This window comes from Malaclemys terrapin, chromosome 24 (assembly GCF_027887155.1).
Source record: "Malaclemys terrapin pileata isolate rMalTer1 chromosome 24, rMalTer1.hap1, whole genome shotgun sequence".
Classification (NCBI taxonomy): Eukaryota; Metazoa; Chordata; order Testudines; family Emydidae; genus Malaclemys; species Malaclemys terrapin.
In genome coordinates this window covers 16,488,924-16,507,555 of record NC_071528.1, presented here as the reverse complement: position 1 = coordinate 16,507,555, position 18,632 = coordinate 16,488,924, and the positions used below count along the sequence as shown (strand labels likewise).

The following is an 18,632-nucleotide window of genomic DNA, read 5'->3' as shown; positions in this document are numbered from 1 at the left end:
TGGCCTGCTGCCTTCAACGGGAATCACATGTGCTGAGCTCCAGTGCGCACACACGGCTCATCTGGGTCCCACCAAGTGCATCCCTCCCCCGGTTACCGGGGCTGGGGAGGCGTGAACACGCCATCACCCCCTTGGCATGAAAGACTTCCCCCAGGACGGGACACGGCGAAGCCCAGCAGCTCCGGGGGACTCTGCTCAGCACTGCAATCCCCCTACAGACTAACAAGCGATTGGCAAGGATTGTGCTGAGGTGTTATTTCCACGGCTCTATAAATACGTGCCCAGGGCTGTCGAATGCAGCGTGCCAATGAAAGCCCGACACTGAAGAGCCCTGCAGAGATTAAGGCTTTACCTTTGTCTGCTCATTATCTCAAATCTCCCGTCAGTCCCACTAGTACCAGTACTCTGGACTCCACAGCACCCTGGAGTACCGGTACTCTGCACCCAGCAACACCCAGCACCCTGCAGTACCAGTACTTTGCACCCCACAGCACCCTGGAGTACCAGTACTCTGCACCCAGCACCCCGCAGTACCAGTACTCTGCACTTAGCAACACCCAGCACCCCACAGTACCAGTACTCTGCACCCAGCAACACCCAGCACCCTGCAGTACCAGTACTCTGCACCCCACAGCACCCTGGAGTACCAGTACTCTGCACCCAGCACCCCACAGTACCAGTACTCTGCACTTAGCAACACCCAGCACCCCACAGTACCAGTACTCTGCACCCAGCAACACCCAGCACCTTGCAGTACCAGTACTTTGCACCCCACAGCACCCGTAGTACCAGTACTCTGCACCCCACAGAACCCTGGAGTACCAGTACTCTGCACCCAGCAACACCCAGCACCCTGCAGTACCAGTACTCTGAACCCCACAGCACCCGTAGTACCAGTACTCTGCACCCCACAGCACCCGTAGTACCAGTACTCTGAACCCCACAGCACCCGTAGTACCAGTACTCTGCACTTAGCAACACCCTGCACCCCACAGTACCAGTACTCTGCACCCAGCAACACCCTGCACCCTGCAGTACCAGTACTCTGCACCCCCACAGCATCCTGGAGTACCAGTACTCTGCACCCAGCAACACCCAGCACCCTGCAGTACCAGTACTCTGAACCCCACAGCGCACGTAGTACCAGTACTCTGCACTTAGCAACACCCAGCACCCTGCAGTACCAGTACTCTGCACCCAGCAACACCCAGCACCCTGCAGTACCAGTACTCTGCACCCAGCAACACCCAGCACCCTGCAGTACCAGTACTCCGCACCCCACAGCACCCGTAGTACCAGTACTCTGCACCCCACAGCACCCGTAGTACCAGTACTCTGCACTTAGCAACACCCAGCACCCCACAGTACCAGTACTCTGCACCCAGCAACACCCAGCACCCTGCAGTACCAGTACTCTGCACCCAGCAACACCCTGCACCCTGCAGTACCAGTACTCTGCACCCCCACAGCATCCTGGAGTACCAGTACTCTGCACCCAGCAACACCCAGCACCCTGCAGTACCAGTACTCTGAACCCCACAGCGCACGTAGTACCAGTACTCTGCACTTAGCAACACCCAGCACCCTGCAGTACCAGTACTCTGCACCCAGCAACACCCAGCACCCTGCAGTACCAGTACTCTGCACCCAGCAACACCCAGCACCCTGCAGTACCAGTACTCCGCACCCCACAGCACCCGTAGTACCAGTACTCTGCACCCCACAGCACCCGTAGTACCAGTACTCTGCACCCCACAGCACCCGTAGTACCAGTACTCTGCACTTAGCAACACCCAGCACCCCACAGTACCAGTACTCTGCACCCAGCAACACCCAGCACCCTGCAGTACCAGTACTCTGCACCCCACAGCACCCGTAGTACCAGTACTCTGCACTTAGCAACACCCTGCACCCCACAGTACCAGTACTCTGCACCCTCCAGCACTCTGCACGTGGCAGCTGTCACTACTTGATGCTTCAGGTAACAAAGGTTTAGACGTTCATATGACCAAGAACACCCGTATTTAGATGAGACAGAATAAACACGCATTGGTGGGTGTGAACTCTTCTGCTTCGGGATGGAAGCGGCCATTAAGGGATTGGGTGAGGGGGAGACATCGCTATTGGACAAGTTCTTCCAAAATTAACCCCTCTCCCTGACCAAAGTCACCGCCCCCCCGGTCTCTGGGACCAACCTGCTGTGGTGATTGCAAGCATGGTCGGTGCTGTGGGATACACACAACTAGCATGTTACCACCCGATGGAAACCCCAACACCTGTTGAGAGCAGGGCATTACCAGTGACACACAGCGACACATTTCTTGTCTCAGGCCAAGCAGCTGTGGTGCACAGTCTATGGGATTTCACTCACAACATCCAGCACATCGGCAAACACCTGTGAGAGCCGGCACTGGGATCCTGCCACTGGGCGTCACGCATTCACGTCCACGCCCCTTGCCAACCCCCCACCCCGCGAGCGTCCCACAGACTGGCAGATGGCAGGTCTGGTACCTCCGACCTCTGTGACGTTTGGGTCAGAAGGCGAGCGGGTGCAAAGCTTCCCCGATCGGTGCCCATGTCTAGCACCGTTGTGAACAGCAGAGATCCGTCCTTCTGGGCTCGGCTGGCCCTGGCTTAGTCCTCTTCATTGTCCTGTTTGTTTATTCACCATCCCCAGCAGACGCCAGGCGCACCCAGCATTAGTGGTGGCGTTGGGAGCCTTTCCCCTCAGCAAAAAGAACAGGAGTACTTGTGGCACCTTAGAGACTAACAAATTTATTAGAGCATAAGCTTTCGTGGGCTACAGCCCACTTCCCCTCAGCGCCGCTCTCAAACTTATCTTGGGAAACTATTGTTATAACCAAGGAGCGATTTTGAAAGGAAATGATTTGCTGGCACGGGAGCGCGTCTGCCTGTGTCTTTGTCTTGACCATTGTTCCTCCCCGACCAGCGGGTGGGGCTGTGCTGCCGGGAGGAGCAGGCTGAGCTCATGCTGGGGGCCAAACGGCTGCAGGGCTCCGGGATTTCTCTCCTCGCCAATGGAGGGGCACCTGCAACAAGGCAGCGCATGGCTCCCAAGCCAAAGCCAAGTGTGGTTAATGGGCAGAGCTCAGGATTGGGCTCGACAGGAATTCCCGCACTGCGTCTGAACAGCCGCGTGCCTCTGATGGGCCAGCGCCAGATTCTCGCCTGTTCCCCCAAAGCAACTGGTAACTGGCCCTGTTGGGAGCCAGGCCTCAGGACCATGCCCAGCTGGTGCCAGGCCAGACGCAGATGCTGGACCCAGCCTAGAGCTCTGGGCTCCAATTAAAACAAGCAACATGGCCAGACCCAGTTCACTGCCAGCCGCCAGAGGCATCTGGTCCTACAATCCGCACCAGGCTCTCAGACAAAATGCCCAGCGGCCGTGGTTATTGCTCATTGTCTGTCCTCGGCACGGGAGCATGCCTGGCAGGGGATAGGTGGCAGAGGGCAATAGCAGAGCAGGGCCACGCACAGTGCCAAGAATCCACCTCCCCTCACATTGGATTTTCATGTGACAGCAACCGCTGTATGGACAGGAGGTGCAGTCCCCTGCCAAGAGGGACTAGATCATGCAGGGGAAGGCCTACGTGGGCAGCACAGGCACCTGCTCCGTCTGAAACAAAGCAGCCACCTGGTCCTTCAGCAGCGCCGGCAGGGGGGTGTGCAGGGCACGCAGCCGCAGGGACATTGAAAGCATTTGCTTTATGCAGCGAGGGTGGGAGCCCGGCCTCCCTAAAGGAGATGGGGGGTTTGTCACCAACTTCAGTGGAGCCAGGATTTCATCCCATATTCGTCTCCCTGGCCCGGCCAAGTGGGACTCGCGGTTTGCCAGCGGAGGGGCGGGGGATGGTGCCATCAAGCCTTGGTGCAAAACTGGGGAGTGAAGCCAAAAACCACAAACAAAGCAGCCTCGACCGAGAGGGGCAGAACCGCCCCAAACACCCTCTCTCCCAGCTGGGTCCCCGTCCGGGGAGAGCAGGTCACCAGTAGCATAACGTGGCCCCGAGCTCTGCTCTGTGAAAAGCATCCGTGGGGGCCCGGTCGTTCCCCATCAGCCCCATGAAAAGCAGCACCGATCCAACCTTGGCACCAAGGCCGCGCTGCGGGGCAGGGAAGGCAATGTGGGGCTGCTGCCACTTGTTTTTCTTGCCACAAAAATAAATTAAAACCCAACACCACCACCCCAAAATGTGCGTGAGGCAGGCGAGGCGCCGGGCTCCAGCACAGAGAAGCAGCCAGAGACAATCTGCTGTGGTGGAACAACCGCAATCAATATTCCTGACAAGGAAATTAAGAATGTGGCGCTGCGGGGGAGGCGGTTTGGGTCAGGGAGCTGTGCCAGGGGGACCACAGGCAGGAGGGGAAGAGTGCTCCAAATGCGGGATCCCATCCCAGCCCACCCCTCGGTGCATCTGCTCCGTCTCCTAGCCAAGTTTGAAAACTAAGCATGAAATATGTGCCGGGCTATCAGTGAGAGCTGAATCAAAGCAAGGCAATAGATTTTTGGGAACACATCTGTGGGGAATGAATATCAAGTAGGTTAGCCAGTCCCTGGAGCCGGGAGCGCTGCCTGGGATGGGTGCCAGGCGGCTAATGAGCAGCAGAAGATGGAGGGGCCGCTGGCCGAGGGCAGGAGCAGGGCTCTGTTGAAGCAATCAGGCCCCCAGGCATGGTGATGTCACCATAACGGGTGGCCGGGGGCAGGCTGTGGGCATCACCCTGAGCTGCTCTGGGAGTGGCAGTTTGCAGAGTGTGTCCAGCTGGGTACATTCCTAGTGTCCTGCAGGGGCTCCTTTGGGGAATTTAGCCTCAAGACCAAGATTTCTGGTTTAACAGCAATATTGGAACGTGCTGTAAAATCCACAGGCCGGCTCCGGCTTTACTTCAGGTGCTGTCAGGAACTCTGCAGTCCTGAGGCAGAGGGAAGCGACTGGCCACCAGAACCGTTTCCTGAACGCGATCCATGAGAACCAGCCCGGCCCGCTGTTCCCCACGCCCGCCTCTGCAGTACCTGCCCACACAAACTGCAGGCAGCATTGAGGTCCCTCAGCGCTTTGCAGCCATTTCCCCTCCCTGTGCCGCTCTCCGCAGAAACCCCAGTTAAGAACGTTCCCTGCCACACACACCCCGGCCTCCCCATGAGCTGACACCCCCCCGCCCCGCCCTGCCCCGCCCCACCCCACCCCTCCTCCGGGCACATTCCATCTCGTGTGTCTGCAGAGCTCCAGGTCCATTCACCGTGTTCCCTGACGCAGCGCCACTAACCGTGCTGGGTACTGAGGTCCAGGCCGAAATCCTGCTGGCTCTATGCCCCCCCATAAGGCTCCCCAAGCCCCCTCATGGAGCAGATGGCAATGGGGGGAGCCGGAGCCCTGATGGGCCTCTCCACTCCCTGGGCCTTTCAGCAGGTAGGGCCGGCAGCGCGGGAGCCGGGTTCTGCTGCCCAGGACGGAGAGCCCCTCCAGGAGCCCCCCAGTCAGTGCAGAGAGCTCCCCAGCTCACCCCATCAGGAGGGAGGCCAGGCTCTCCCCAGCCCTGAGGGGAGATCTCGAGGAGCACGGGGCCCACCAAGCGCCCGCCTTACCGTAAGAAGCCAGGCTCCTGGCCGCTGCTCGGCCCGCTCTCCTCGATGGTGAACACGACCCTGGGGCCCTCTGACTCTGGGGGCCTGCTGGCCTCGCTGAGTGCCACATGGCGGCAAGCCAGCGGCGGCAGCAGCGGGGTCCCCGAGAAACGCCGCTTGATGGCGTTCATATGGGGTGCTGCGCTGCAGGTACCGAGGTCCGGAGAGTCTCTGGATCGCTGTGGAGAGAATGAGACTCGTTAGCTTTGCAGGGAGTGACGGGAGCTGCGCTCCGGCATCAGGAGACAGCCCCGCTGGCACAACGCACCACGGCTCCCGGGCCCGATTCCCCAACCCCCTGCTGGGCTGGACTCCCATGCTCTGGATGGGTCTCACCCCAAGCCCTTCACGGGCCCCCCCAGCCTGGCTCACTCCCAGGAGTGCAGGCTGAAGTGCGGCAGCGGAGTCTCAGGCTCCAGGCCTGCCCAGGTGCATCATGGCAGCGCATGGCTCCTGGGGCAGGCCAGCAGGTGTGGTGGCCCCGGACCCGTCCCGCACGGCTGAGGGGAGAGGCGGGGCAGGAGATGCCGCTGCCAGGGCATTGATCGACTCAGCGCTGTTCTCTGCAGCGACTGGTAGTTCGGTTCACAGAGAGCGACAAGGGGCGTGAGGGAATATACTGTCTGGGACTCACTTCTGGGGTGAGAGAGACAAGCGCCAGGTCTCCAGCCCCGGAGAAGAGCTCTGTGGAGCGTGAAAGATTCTCTCTGACCCACAGACATTGGTCCAATAAAAGATATTCCCTCCCCCACCTTGTGCGTCTAATATCCTGGGACCGACAGGGCTACCCCACCACGGCAAAGTACAGTTTGCACACACATGTGCACCCCACACACACACATGTGCCCACAACCCCCCCACCTGCATGTGCACACAACCCCTGCAGACGCACACCCAGGCCTGGCCCTGGGCACCTGTATATCTTAGGCTCCAGCCCTTGCAGCTGGTCGCTGGAAGGAGGCAGGCCTGAAATTGCACTTCGCAGTAGCTCGGCAGTGAGTTAAGGAGCAGGCAGGTCTCAGGGCAGGGGAGGGGGCATCTACCATGGAAGGGTGGAGGGGGGGGAGGGTTGGGTCACCTTCTGCTAAAGTCAAACCTGTGATCTGTCCCACCAGATAAGGGTCTCTCCTCCCTGCTATTCTGAAGGCTCCTGATCTGAAAACCCTGCATTTGCATTCGGCGCAGACTCGTGAGGGGGGACCCAGTGTGACTGGGGCAATACTCAGCTTACCCTCCCTTGTCTGACAGGAAACCTGGTTTTGACCTTTGCTGGTGACCGATCCTGTCTCTGCTGAGGGGAGACCCCGCCCGTTGGGTCACGTCTACACTGGAGCGCTCCAGCCGTGCAGCCGTAGCGTTTCAAGTGTAGACAAGCCCACGGACTGTCACCGGGTGTCGGTACATTCACTTCACAGTGATACTGACGAACGGGGGGACAGCGGCTTTCATCGGAGAACTCACGTCACTCGCCGGTGACCAGAACGCACCCCCCAGACCCAAGCGATACCTGCCAGCCCTCTGCCCCCTGGCCAGTTGGCATTCAGAGCTGCGTGGGTCAGTCCTGGAGCGCTCGCATTCAGAGTAAGGCACGGCCAGGGTGAGCCGTTCCCACAGCAGCTTGTGTCTGGAGCAGGGAACATGTCAGTCCACACAGGGCCCAGCAACACAGAGCCTGCTCCCGGCTGGGGGCTCTGGATGCAGCTGTGACAAACCCTCCGCATTTCTCCAGCTAGTTAACTCAGATCACCGCAATTTCCAGCCGTCTGTCAATGGGTTACGTGTCTGCGCCAATGGGGTGTGGCCCCGAGATCCTGCACGCTGGGCGTGTCTGCACCCAACAGCCTGGGTCCCCAACCCGCCATGCTCGGAGCAGCTGCAGCTACGGCCCTGCTCAGGGCCGTCCCTAAGGCGGTGCAGGGCCCAGGGTGGAAGTGACGGATTAGTCTCTTCCGGGACCGACTGTGCCAGCCAATTGCACCAGCCTGTGGGGCCCCCCATAGCACAGGTCCCGGAGCGGTCACCCCAATTCGCCCTACCCAAGGGACGGCTCTGGCCCTGCTCCTGCCTCAGGGGCTGCAGCATCACCCCAGGCCTCAGCCACCGCCCCCCTCCTTCCTGGTGCCGCGTCCGCGTCTCGCCAGGAGACAGGGCTACGGTCCCAAAGGCTGAGTGACCTCGGGTGCCCGGTTCAAGAGACTCCGAAGGGGCTGGATTTGCAGCAAGTGCTGAACGGCCCCTCCAGGGCCACGCTGGGCACCCAGCTTGGTCACTCTTGGCAATGAGGCCTCAGCACCTGGCTGACCGCAAGCTTGGAGCCTGACAGCCACAGCCCCGGAGCCCGGGCTGCAGTAGACCGCGGCACCCGCAAAGAGGAGCAATAAAAGGAATAATCCAGCATCACCTTTGCCAGACCCCCAGGGCAACTCAGCAGAGTCCCTGCCTCTGCCTGAGGCCCCCTCCCTCAGTCAGCGGCTGCCAAGCTGGGGGAATTCACCCCGGCTCCGGCTGGTCTCTCCCCACTTGAAGGCTGGTGATTGGCAGCCAAGGATTGGAGTGACCGACAGCACGGGCTGTGCAGCCTGCCAGGGGGGAGCCAAGGACTGCGGTGCTGGGGGGCCTGAGGAGTTCCCTGCGTGCCTCCCCCCCCATTTGTACTTTTGTGCTTCCCCTCCCCACCCCTGCAGTGCCCTGGATCATAGCTGTGCCCAGGAGCCGTGGGGCCCAGGGTGCATTGGCCAGCGGGTGGATTCCAGACACCCCAGTGAGCCCCTCCCTCCAGGTCTGCCGCTCCCCGGAATAACTCCGGAAAGGGCTCCCAGCTCCTCTTTGCTCTAAGGCCCCTTTGCCTGGCCGGAGCCCCAGGCTGCGGGTTATTCCTGCTTTCCAGTGTGGAGCAGCTCACCCCAAAGGAGAGCCGCAAACAACCATCGCAGCGGGCGAGGGGCGGCCCCACGACAGCCACTTTGCTGGAGTCATAAGAGCACGAGAGCCCCCAGCCGCCAGCCGCGTTCTGCATTTCACCGCCTCGGGCGCAGGGCCGAGAAACTCCAGCGCCCCGGGACAGCCAGAGAGGCTCCCCCACCGCCCCCCCAGGCCACCCCTGCCCCCACAGCTGACATTCCACGAGCCCTGGGACAGCCAGAGAGGCTCCCCCACCCCGGCCCAGGCCACCCCTGCCCCCACAGCTGACACTCCACGAGTCCTGGGACAGCCAGAGAGGCTCCCCAACCCCGGCCCAGGCCACCCCTGCCCCCACAGCTGACACTCCACGAGCCCTGGGCGGAAAAGGGGCAAGCGCAGGAGTGAAATCCAGGCCCTCAAGCCAGCCAAGAGGTGTGCAGGGCTGCCCGGGGGGGGGGGGGGGGAAGTGGGGCAATTTGCCCCAGGCCCTGCAGGGGCCCCCATGAGAATATAGTATTCTATAGTATGGCAACTTTTTTTTATGGAAGGGGCCCCCGAAATTGCTTTGCCCCAGGCCCCCTGAATCCTTTGGGCAGCCCTGGAGATGTGGTGTGCCAGCCCCCAGCCTTCCTGCCCATGGCTAATGGGCCCTGGGGGCTTGCTTGGCCAGCTGCTCAGACCTGGGGCCTGGAGAGCTGCATCTGGTGACAGGCCGGGCCTAGACTGAACAGAGATGGGTCTGGGAAATCCAGCCCGTGCACAGCACAGTGGTGGGTGCTACAGACAGGCCAGGGCGGGGGACGCATTCAGCCTGGGGCTTCCCTGCAGCGGCAGACTGGGGAGAGCCTGTGGGAGGCACGTCGCGCACGTAGACTCAGCCCAGCCTGCTGGAGCCGGAAAGCAGACGGTGTCTTCCTGCCCCTCACCCCCTTCCCCGGCAGGGAGACGACAGCCTGGCTATTGTCTGAGGATCCCCCCCAGTCCATGGCACACGCCTTGGGCAGCAGCAGGGGCCTGGCTGGGATTCAGTCCTGGAGACGTTCTCCCCGGCCCGCACAGTCAAGGGGGGCGTGTCTCCGCCTCCTACCTGCCCCAGCACAGGGGCGAGCTGCACTGGGCATGTGCCCTGGCCCGGGACGAGGGTCTTAGCTGCAAGAGCCTGGCTTCAAGGGCAGCCAGGGAGCCCAGCGGCCTCGGGCTAGTGCCCCCAGTCGAATGCCCGGGGATAGGGCATTGGCAGCGGGGAGACAAGCAGGAGCTCTCCATGGTGCCACAGCAGCACTGGCCCGGACAGGCACGCTCTGCCCTGCGGCACAGACGGCCTGGCAGGCAAGTGGCCCTTTACACAGGAGCGGGTGCAAGGCAGGTGCTCGCCGAGGATCCCCCCGGGGCCTGGCAGCACGTTCTCAAGGTGCAGCAGAGAACGTGCCCCAGCAAAGCTCAGCACGGGTGGCTCCGAGCAGCACCTTTGGCTCCCTGGGCCTGGGCTGGAGCTGGCTGCTTCCATCCCCTCCCCCCCCCGAAGATGGGGGCTCACGGGCTTGCAGGGAGGGGAGAAGCAGCTGGTCAGACGTTGATGCAGCTTCTCCACGGGCGTACGGATGCCAGCTGATGGGGCCGGGCAGCTGATAATTAAGTATCTTTCTTTGAGATTCTCTCAGCACTTCGACTAATTAAAAAGCCCTCTCAGAATAAATTGCATTGCCAATGCATGCAGACGAGGCTCTGTGGATTGATCACGGACTGTCAGCCCACACCCGCAGGGCCCAGCGACTGGAGCCGGGGTGCGCGGGTCAGCTCTGGCGGGAGCCCATGGAGGGGAGTGGGGCAGAGGCGGGGGCTGGGAAAGCGGGGGTGGCTCTAACCAGAGCCTGTTCTCGCTCCTGGCCAGATGCATACAGCCCCCAATCAATACGCCGGGGCCTCTGGCACACCAAGGGGCAGTGAGGGCATTTCAGGAGAAGGGGGCACAGCTGGCCTGGCACCCAGGGCTCTGCCCTGCATATGGGGGGTGCCGGCTGGGGAGGGGGCGAGCAGCATTTTCCAGCCTGGCAGCAGGGCTGCTTGCCCCAGGCATGGCACTGCTCTCCCTGGGCAGCAGATGTTGGGGAAAGCGCCCTACGGCCAGGCAGCTGCTGCCCCATGTGGAGCTCCCACGGTGGGGTCTATCCTCAGTGCTGCCTTTGGAGCTGGAGAGTGGGCCCCAGGGAGCAGGAAAGGGCCATGGGGGAGGGGGGGACTTGCTGACTTAACCCCCCCCCCAGCCTGAGGGAGCAGCAGCAGATGGAGCCGTCTCCTGGGCATGGGGTGGCGTTTAACCACCCCCCAGCTTCAACTCAGCCAGACTCTGGGAATCGCACCCACGCCCTAGTGCCCGACTGAGCCCGTGGGTGCAGGCAGTGCAGGGCACTGGTGACACCTGCTGGCCACAGTGGTTCTCTGCCAGCTTGGGTGTCCCCTGGGCCTCCACCTCTGCAGGATGCCCTGGGTTCCTGATGCATGTTCAGATTCCCAGGCCACAGACCAGCCCCGGGAGAAACAGCCCAGCTCGACCGTCAGTGCTGGAGTGAGTATCCGCTGCCACACTCAGTCCGTTGTTCCAGTGCTTAATTACCCTCACTGGTAACAAGTCACACCTTATTTCCAGTCTGAACTTCCACCTCCAGCCAGGGGTTCAGGTTAGACCCGTCTCTGCTAGCGTGGAGAGCCCAGCATGAACCATTCATTCCCTGGGTAGAGACTTATAGACGTGGAGCCAGTCACCCCCTAACCTGCTCTCTGTGAAGCTAAGTAGCTTGAGTGCTCTGAGTCCATCACTCTAAGGCAGGTTTTCTAGTCCTTTCATCGTTCTTGGGGCTCTTCTCTGAGCCTCTCCAAATTATCAACATCCTTTGAGAATTGTGGGCACCGGCACTGGACACAGAAGTCCAGCAGCGGTCGCAGCAGCGCCAAGTACAGAGGTAACATAACCTCTCTGCTCCTCCCAGGGTCGCATTAACCGTTTTGGCCAAAGCGCTGCATGGGGAGCTCATGTTCAAACATCTTTCTACAACAGCCCCCAAATCTGTCACCCCACTTGCTGCTTCCCTGGCTAGAGCCGCCTGTCCTGTAGGTACGGCTGGCACTCTGTTCCTAGATGTAGACATTTCCATTTAGCCATATTAAAATGACATAGTTTGCCTGTGTGACGAACTGGGCCTGTTCTCACTGTGGTCTGTGAATGCTGACAGGGGAGTGTGACTAGGATGGTCTGCATTGCAGGATGGGATCTGCCCGAGGGCGCATACCTGAGTGTGTAACATGAGAACCCAGGAAGGGGTTGAAGGGGAGGCGACTCCTTAGCCCGGGAGACTGAACAAAGGCTGTGGGAGGGGTCGCTGAAGGCAGAGTGCTGGAAGCAGGCAGGGAGAGAGGGCTGGGGGGCAGAGATGGCTCTGACCTCCCAAGGGGGGCTGGGCTGGGATGCCCGGGGACCCCAAGATGGACCTAACTGAGGGGGTCCCTGTTGTCTGTGCCTGCAAGACCTGTCTTGGACTGTATTCCTGTCATCCAAATAAACCTTCTGCTTTACTGGCTGGCTGAGAGTCATGGTGAATCGCAGGAAGCTGGGGGTGCAGGGCCCTGAGTCCCCCAATACTCCGTGACAACTGGTGGCAGCGGTGGGATCTACTGCACCCCGTGGACGGCGCTTCCTGCAGTAAGTGACTGGGGAGCAGTAAAACGAAGGGGGATTGACGGGGACCAGGCGTGCTGAAGAGTGAGAGAGAGACGGTTATTACCCCTGGGAGTGTGTGACCAGCGAGAAGGACTTTTGCAGTAACAGGGTCCCCCGGGGGGATCGCAGCGAGTGGTCCCAGGGGCGGAGGAGTCTGCAGCTCGACCCTGGCAGAGAGGCGGTGACCTCGAGAAGGGCTGGCACACTAGGGGGCCCCCTGGGAACTGTGGGGAGCTGTGAGCACACAGGCCGGTGAGTGGCCAGCAGGAAGATGTATGCCAAGCGGCTTAAGAGCGACCTGGTGGAGCTGTGCAAGCAGAGGCGGCTGCGCATTGGGAGGCTCACCAAAGAACAGCTCATTGCCCAGCTGGAGGCGGAAGATCGCGCGAATGAACTGATCCCTGTGTCTCAGGGAAGCAGCCTGGCAAATGCAGCGCAGGCACCAGTGTCTGTCCCAGCTGGGAGTGGTCAGCCGGCTGCTGAGGGCTTCCCGAGACCCCTCCTTCCTATGCCTAGGGGAAGGGTGGGGAGGAGCCCAGCAAATACCGAGGGCGCCGTGACCCCCCCGGCCAGCAGGGGGTCCCCCCGGCGAAGCTCGCCGGCCAGCAGAGGATCCTCCCGGCGGCGTTCGGCATCTGGGGAGCGGAATTGGCTGGAATGGGAGAAAGAGCTAAAACTGAGGGAGCTGGAGGATCGTGAACAACAGAGACAGCATGAAGAGAGACAGCGTCAGCATGAACGGGAGGAGAAAGAGAGACAGCATCAGCGTGAACGGGAGGAGAAAGAGAGACAGCATCAGCGTGAACTGGAACTGGCGAGACTGAGGGGCAGCGAACCCCCGGCTGCGGTGAGTGAGGGGGGACCCAGGACTGCACGGAGCTTTGATAAGTGCATCATGGCCCCATACAAGGAGGGGGAGGACATGGATGACTTCCTGGAGGCCTTTGAGACGGCCTGCGAGCTGCACCAGGTTGATCCCGCGGACAGACTCCGGGTCCTTACCCCCTTACTGGACCCCAAAGCCGTGGCATTGTACCGCCAACTGGAAGAGGCAGAGAAAGGGGACTACGAGCTATTCAAAAAGGCCCTGCTACGGGAGTTTGGGCTGACTCCTGAGATGTACCGGGAAAGGTTCCGGAATCAGGATAAAACCCCTGAGATCTCATATCTGCAACTAGCCGCCCGCATGGAAGGATACGCCAGCAAGTGGGCTGATGGGGCCCAGACGAAGGAGGACCTGGTCAAACTGCTGGTACAGGAGCAACTGTATGAGCGGTGCCCATCTGACCTGAGGCTGTGGTTGGTGGACAGAAAGCCAGAGAACCCGCGACAGGCAGGCCGGCTGGCCGATGAGTTCGTAAAGAGCCGGTCAGGAGATAAAAGGGAGGAGTCCCAAAGGAGCAATCCCACCACAACGCAGAGAGAGAGTCACCATGGGACCTCCCCGTGGGAAAATACAGAAAAACCCCATCAGAGGGGAACATCCGGCATCAGGACCATCCGACCCACTCAAGGGGACCCATGGGACATGGGCTGCTACCACTGTGGCCAAAAGGGCCACATACGGGCCCAGTGCCCCAGGCTCAGGGACAGACTGAGCAGGCCGAACCCACAGAGGGTTGACTGGGTAGAGACCCAGCCCGGCGAGAGGCAGCATTCCCAGGGAAGGGGGGCTGGCAGAGTACCACCTGCTAAGGAGGGAGGAGAGCCCCAGGCTAGCTTCTCTGGGGGGCCAGATGCTCCGGATTCAAAGTTCTCCGTTTACAGGGTTGGCGCGGGGCTGTCCCTGCGGAGCGAGTGCCTTGTTCCCCTGGAGGTGGAGGGGAAGAAAGTTTATGGTTACTGGGACACGGGCGCAGAGGTGACACTGGCCCGGCCCGAGGTGGTGGCCCCAGATCGGGTGGTGCCCAACACCTTCCTGACCCTGACCGGGGTGGGCGGGACCCCATTCAAGGTTCCCGTAGCGAGGGTACACCTGAAATGGGGGGCCAAGGAGGGCCCCAAGGACGTGGGAGTGCACCACCATTTGCCCACCGAGGTGTTGATGGGGGGGGACCTAGAGGACTGGCCAAGCAGCCCCCAGACCGCCTTAGTTGTGACCCGCGGTCAGAGCCAGCAAGGGGCACTGCCCCCTGGCCTTGGGGGGGGTGCTTTGCCTGAGGCGCGGGACCCTAAGCTGGTGGGGAGGGAACGCCCAGGGCTGCAGCTTCGGACCCAGCGGGCGAGAAAGAGCAGGTGGCCATCCCTGTCCCAGCTGCTGAGTTCCAGGCCGAGTTGCAGAGAGATCCCTCCTTGCGGAAGATAAGGGACCTGGCCGACCTCAATGCGGTACAGACCATGGGACGAGGTGGCCGGAAAAGGTTCCTGTGGGAGAAGGGGTTCCTGTACCGAGAATGGGCTCCCCCAGGGAAAATGGAGTCAGGGGGGATCAGGAGGCAGCTGGTGGTACCCCAGAAGTATCGCCGCCAGCTGCTGTGCCGGGCCCATGACATTCCCCTCGCAGGGCACCAGGGAACCTGGCGTACCCAGCAGAGGCTGCTACGGAGCTTTTACTGGCCTGGGGTCTTTGTTACTGTCCGACAGTACTGCGGATCCTGTGACCCCTGTCAGAGGGGGAGGAAGGCCTGGGACAAGGGGAAAACAGGTTTAGGACCCTTGCCCAGCATAAAGGATCCTTTCCAGAGGGTGGCCAAGGTTAAAAGGGCGGCTCTGAACCAAGGGAGCCCAAAGCACAGACCTCCAGACTGGAGCGCTGGGAGAAGACCACAGCCCAGTTGGAACCCCAGAGGTATGGGGGTGGGAAAAGGGCGCAGGCCGCATAAACCTTCCCACATGCGAACTGCGAGTGCCATCAAGCACCCCCAACCTAAGGGGGAGCGTGAAACTGGAGGGGCCTGGTGTAATTCTCACCAAGGAATGGGAGGGATGCGGGGGCATCCATGGGAACGGGGGTAGGTTCGAACTTCCCCGGGTCACTGGCTAAAGTGACCCTGCTCAGTTCGGTCTCGAAGGGGGGAGAGATGTGACGAACTGGGCCTGTTCTCACTGTGGTCTGTGAATGCTGACAGGGGAGTGTGACTAGGATGGTCTGCATTGCAGGATGGGATCTGCCCGAGGGTGCATACCTGAGTGTGTAACATGAGAACCCAGGAAGGGGTTGAAGGGGAGGCGACTCCTTAGCCCGGGAGACTGAACAAAGGCTGTGGGAGGGGTCGCTGAAGGCAGAGTGCTGGAAGCAGGCAGGGAGAGAGGGCTGGGGGGCAGAGATGGCTCTGACCTCCCAAGGGGGGCTGGGCTGGGATGCCCGGGGACCCCAAGATGGACCTAACTGAGGGGGTCCCTGTTGTCTGTGCCTGCAAGACCTGTCTTGGACTGTATTCCTGTCATCCAAATAAACCTTCTGCTTTACTGGCTGGCTGAGAGTCATGGTGAATCGCAGGAAGCCGGCCGGGGGTGCAGGGCCCTGAGTCCCCCAATACTCCGTGACAGCCTGTACCCACTTTACCAAGTGATCCAGATGGCTTGGAATCAGTCACCCGTGTCCCCAATTTGTGGGTCATCTGCTAAACTTGTCAGTGATTATTTTATGTTTTCTTCCAGGTCATTAATAAAAGTGTCAAACAGCACAGGGCCAAGAACCAATTCCTACGGGACCCCACACCTGATGGACAATGATTGCTTATTTACTATTACATTTTGAGACCTAGCAGAGTTGGCCAGTTGTTAATCCATTTAACATGTGCCATGATATAAAATTATCATTCTAGTTTTTTTAATCAAAATGTCGTGATACCAAGTCAGAAGTATATCCCAACACTATTACCTTTATCAACCAAACTCAATCTCATCAAAAACAAAAGGATAGCGAGTTAGTTTGACAGGACCCATTTTCCATAAACCCACATGGATCTGCATTAATTAGATTACCCGCTTCTACTCCTTTACTGAGTCCCATATCAGCCACCCCATTGTCTTGCCCAGGATCGATGTCAGACTGGCAGGCCTAGAATTACCTGGGTCATCCTGTTCACCCTTTTAAAATATTGGCACAACATTAGAAAATCACAATTAATGGTCCAGAGAACTCCTCAGCCAGCTCTTTTAAAACTCATGAATGGAAGTTACCTGGACCTGCTGATTTTAAGAAGTCTGGTAGCTGCTGTTTAACATCCTCCTGAAATGCTAGTGGAATGGAAAGAGTGTTACTGGAGGATACGACTACAGCAGCTGGTTTTTCTTCCACATACAGAAATATTTATTGAACATTTCTGGCCTTTTCTGCATTATTATTGATAATTCTACCCTTTACACTTCGTAATGAACCACTACCATTGCCAACTTATTTTTGTTCCTAATAAACAAGTCCCAATTATCATTCACATTTTTATGGTTAAATTCTTCCTCCCAGCTGACCTGGCTCAGAATTGCTTTCGGCTTTGGGAAATTGGCCTTTTTAAATCACCACGTATGAGTATCACGGGTCTAGGCTTTCTTCTGTTTGTGTATCATAGATGTGATCCAGCCATGATCACTTGTCCTAAGTTACTATTAATGCTGAGTTCTGTGATCAGTTCCTCTTTGTCTGTCCCGCTGAGGCTGAACACAGAATGCTCCTTTGAGTGCAGTGGGTGACAAGTCCCCAGGCTGGCGGTAGTGAGGACTTGTGACGAACTGGGCCTGTTCTCACGGTGGTCTGTGAATGCTGACAGGGGAGTGTTCTGGGATAGTCTGCATTGCAGGATGGGATCTGCCCGAGGGCGCCCGAGGGCGCATACCTGAGTGTGTAACATGAGAACCCAGGAAGGGGTTGAAGGGGAGGCGACTCCTTAGCCCGGGAAACTGAACAAAGGCGGTGGGAGGGGTCGCTGAAAGCAGAGGGCTGGAAGCAGGCAGGGAGAGAGGGCTGGGGGGCATAGATGGCTCTGACCTCCCAAGGGGGGCTGGGCTTGGATGCCCGGGGACCCCAAGATGGACCTAACTGAGGGGGTCCCTGTTGTCTGTGCCTGCAAGACCTGTCTTGGACTGTATTCCTGTCATCCAAATAAACCTTCTGCTTTACTGGCTGGCTGAGAGTCATGGTGAATCGCAGGAAGCCGGGGGTGCAGGGCCCTGAGTCCCCCAATACTCCGTGACAACTGGTGGCAGCGGTGGGATCTACTGCACCCCGTGGACGGCGCTTCCTCGGCGCTTCCTGCAGTAAGTGACTGGGGAGCAGTAAAACGAAGGGGGATTGACGGGGACCAGGCGTGCTGAAGAGTGAGAGAGAGACGGTTATTACCCCTGGGAGTGTGTGACCAGCGAGAAGGACTTTTGCAGTAACAGGGTCCCCCGAGGGGATCGCAGCGAGTGGTCCCAGGGGCGGAGGAGTCTGCAGCTCGACCCTGGCAGAGAGGCGGTGACCTCGAGAAGGGCTGGCACACTAGGGGTCCCCCTGGGAACTGTGGGGAGCTGTGAGCACACAGGCCGGTGAGTGGGCAGCAGGAAGATGTATGCCAAGCGGCTTAAGAGCGACCTGGTGGAGCTGTGCAAGCAGAGGCGGCTGCGCATTGGGAGGCTCACCAAAGAACAGCTCATTGCCCAGCTGGAGGCGGAAGATCGCGCGAATGAACTGATCCCTGTGTCTCAGGGAAGCAGCCTGGCAGATGCAGCGCAGGCACCAGTGTCTGTCCCAGCTGGGAGTGGTCAGCCGGCTGCTGAGGGCTTCCCGAGACCCCTCCTTCCTATGCCTAGGGGAAGGGTGGGGAGGAGCCCAGCAAATACCGAGGGCGCCGTGACCCCCCCGGCCAGCAGGGGGTCCCCCCGGCGAAGCTCGCCGGCCAGCAGAGGATCCTCCCGGCGACGTTCGGCATCCGGGGAGCGGAATTGGCTGGAATGGGAGAAAGAGCTAAAACTGAGAGAGCTGGAGGATCGTGAACAACAGAGACAGCATGAACGGGAGGAGAAAGAGAGACAGCATCAGCGTGAACGGGAGGAGAAAGAGAGACAGCGTCAGCATGAACGGGAGGAGAAAGAGAGACAGCATCAGCGTGAACGGGAGGAGAAAGAGAGACAGCATCAGCGTGAAGAGAGACAGAGACAGCATGAACGGGAGGAGAATGAGAGACAGCGTCAGCATGACCTGGAACTGGCGAGATTGAAGGGCAGCGAACCCCCGGCTGCGGTGAGTGAGGGGGGACCCAGGACTGCACGGAGCTTTGATAAGTGCATCATGGCCCCATACAAGGAGGGGGAGGACATGGATGACTTCCTGGAGGCCTTTGAGACGGCCTGCGAGCTGCACCGTGTGGACCCCGCGGACAGACTCCGGGTCCTTACCCCCTTACTGGACCCCAAATCCGTGGCATTGTACCGCCAACTGGGAGAGGCAGA

The 18,632-nt window shown here is 59.8% G+C and overlaps 1 protein-coding gene across 3 annotated transcripts in view; it reads right to left on the bottom strand.

Moving 5' to 3' along the window:
• The window catches only part of PDE4C (phosphodiesterase 4C), a 108,515-nt gene that overhangs the window by 69,152 nt on the left and 20,731 nt on the right, over positions 1-18,632 (bottom strand). For all 3 annotated transcript variants that reach the window (XM_054013726.1, XM_054013725.1, XM_054013724.1), the window contains one exon: positions 5,609-5,826. In XM_054013726.1, coding sequence (XP_053869701.1) covers positions 5,609-5,826 — 218 coding nt within the window. The remainder of the gene's footprint in view (positions 1-5,608; positions 5,827-18,632) is intronic.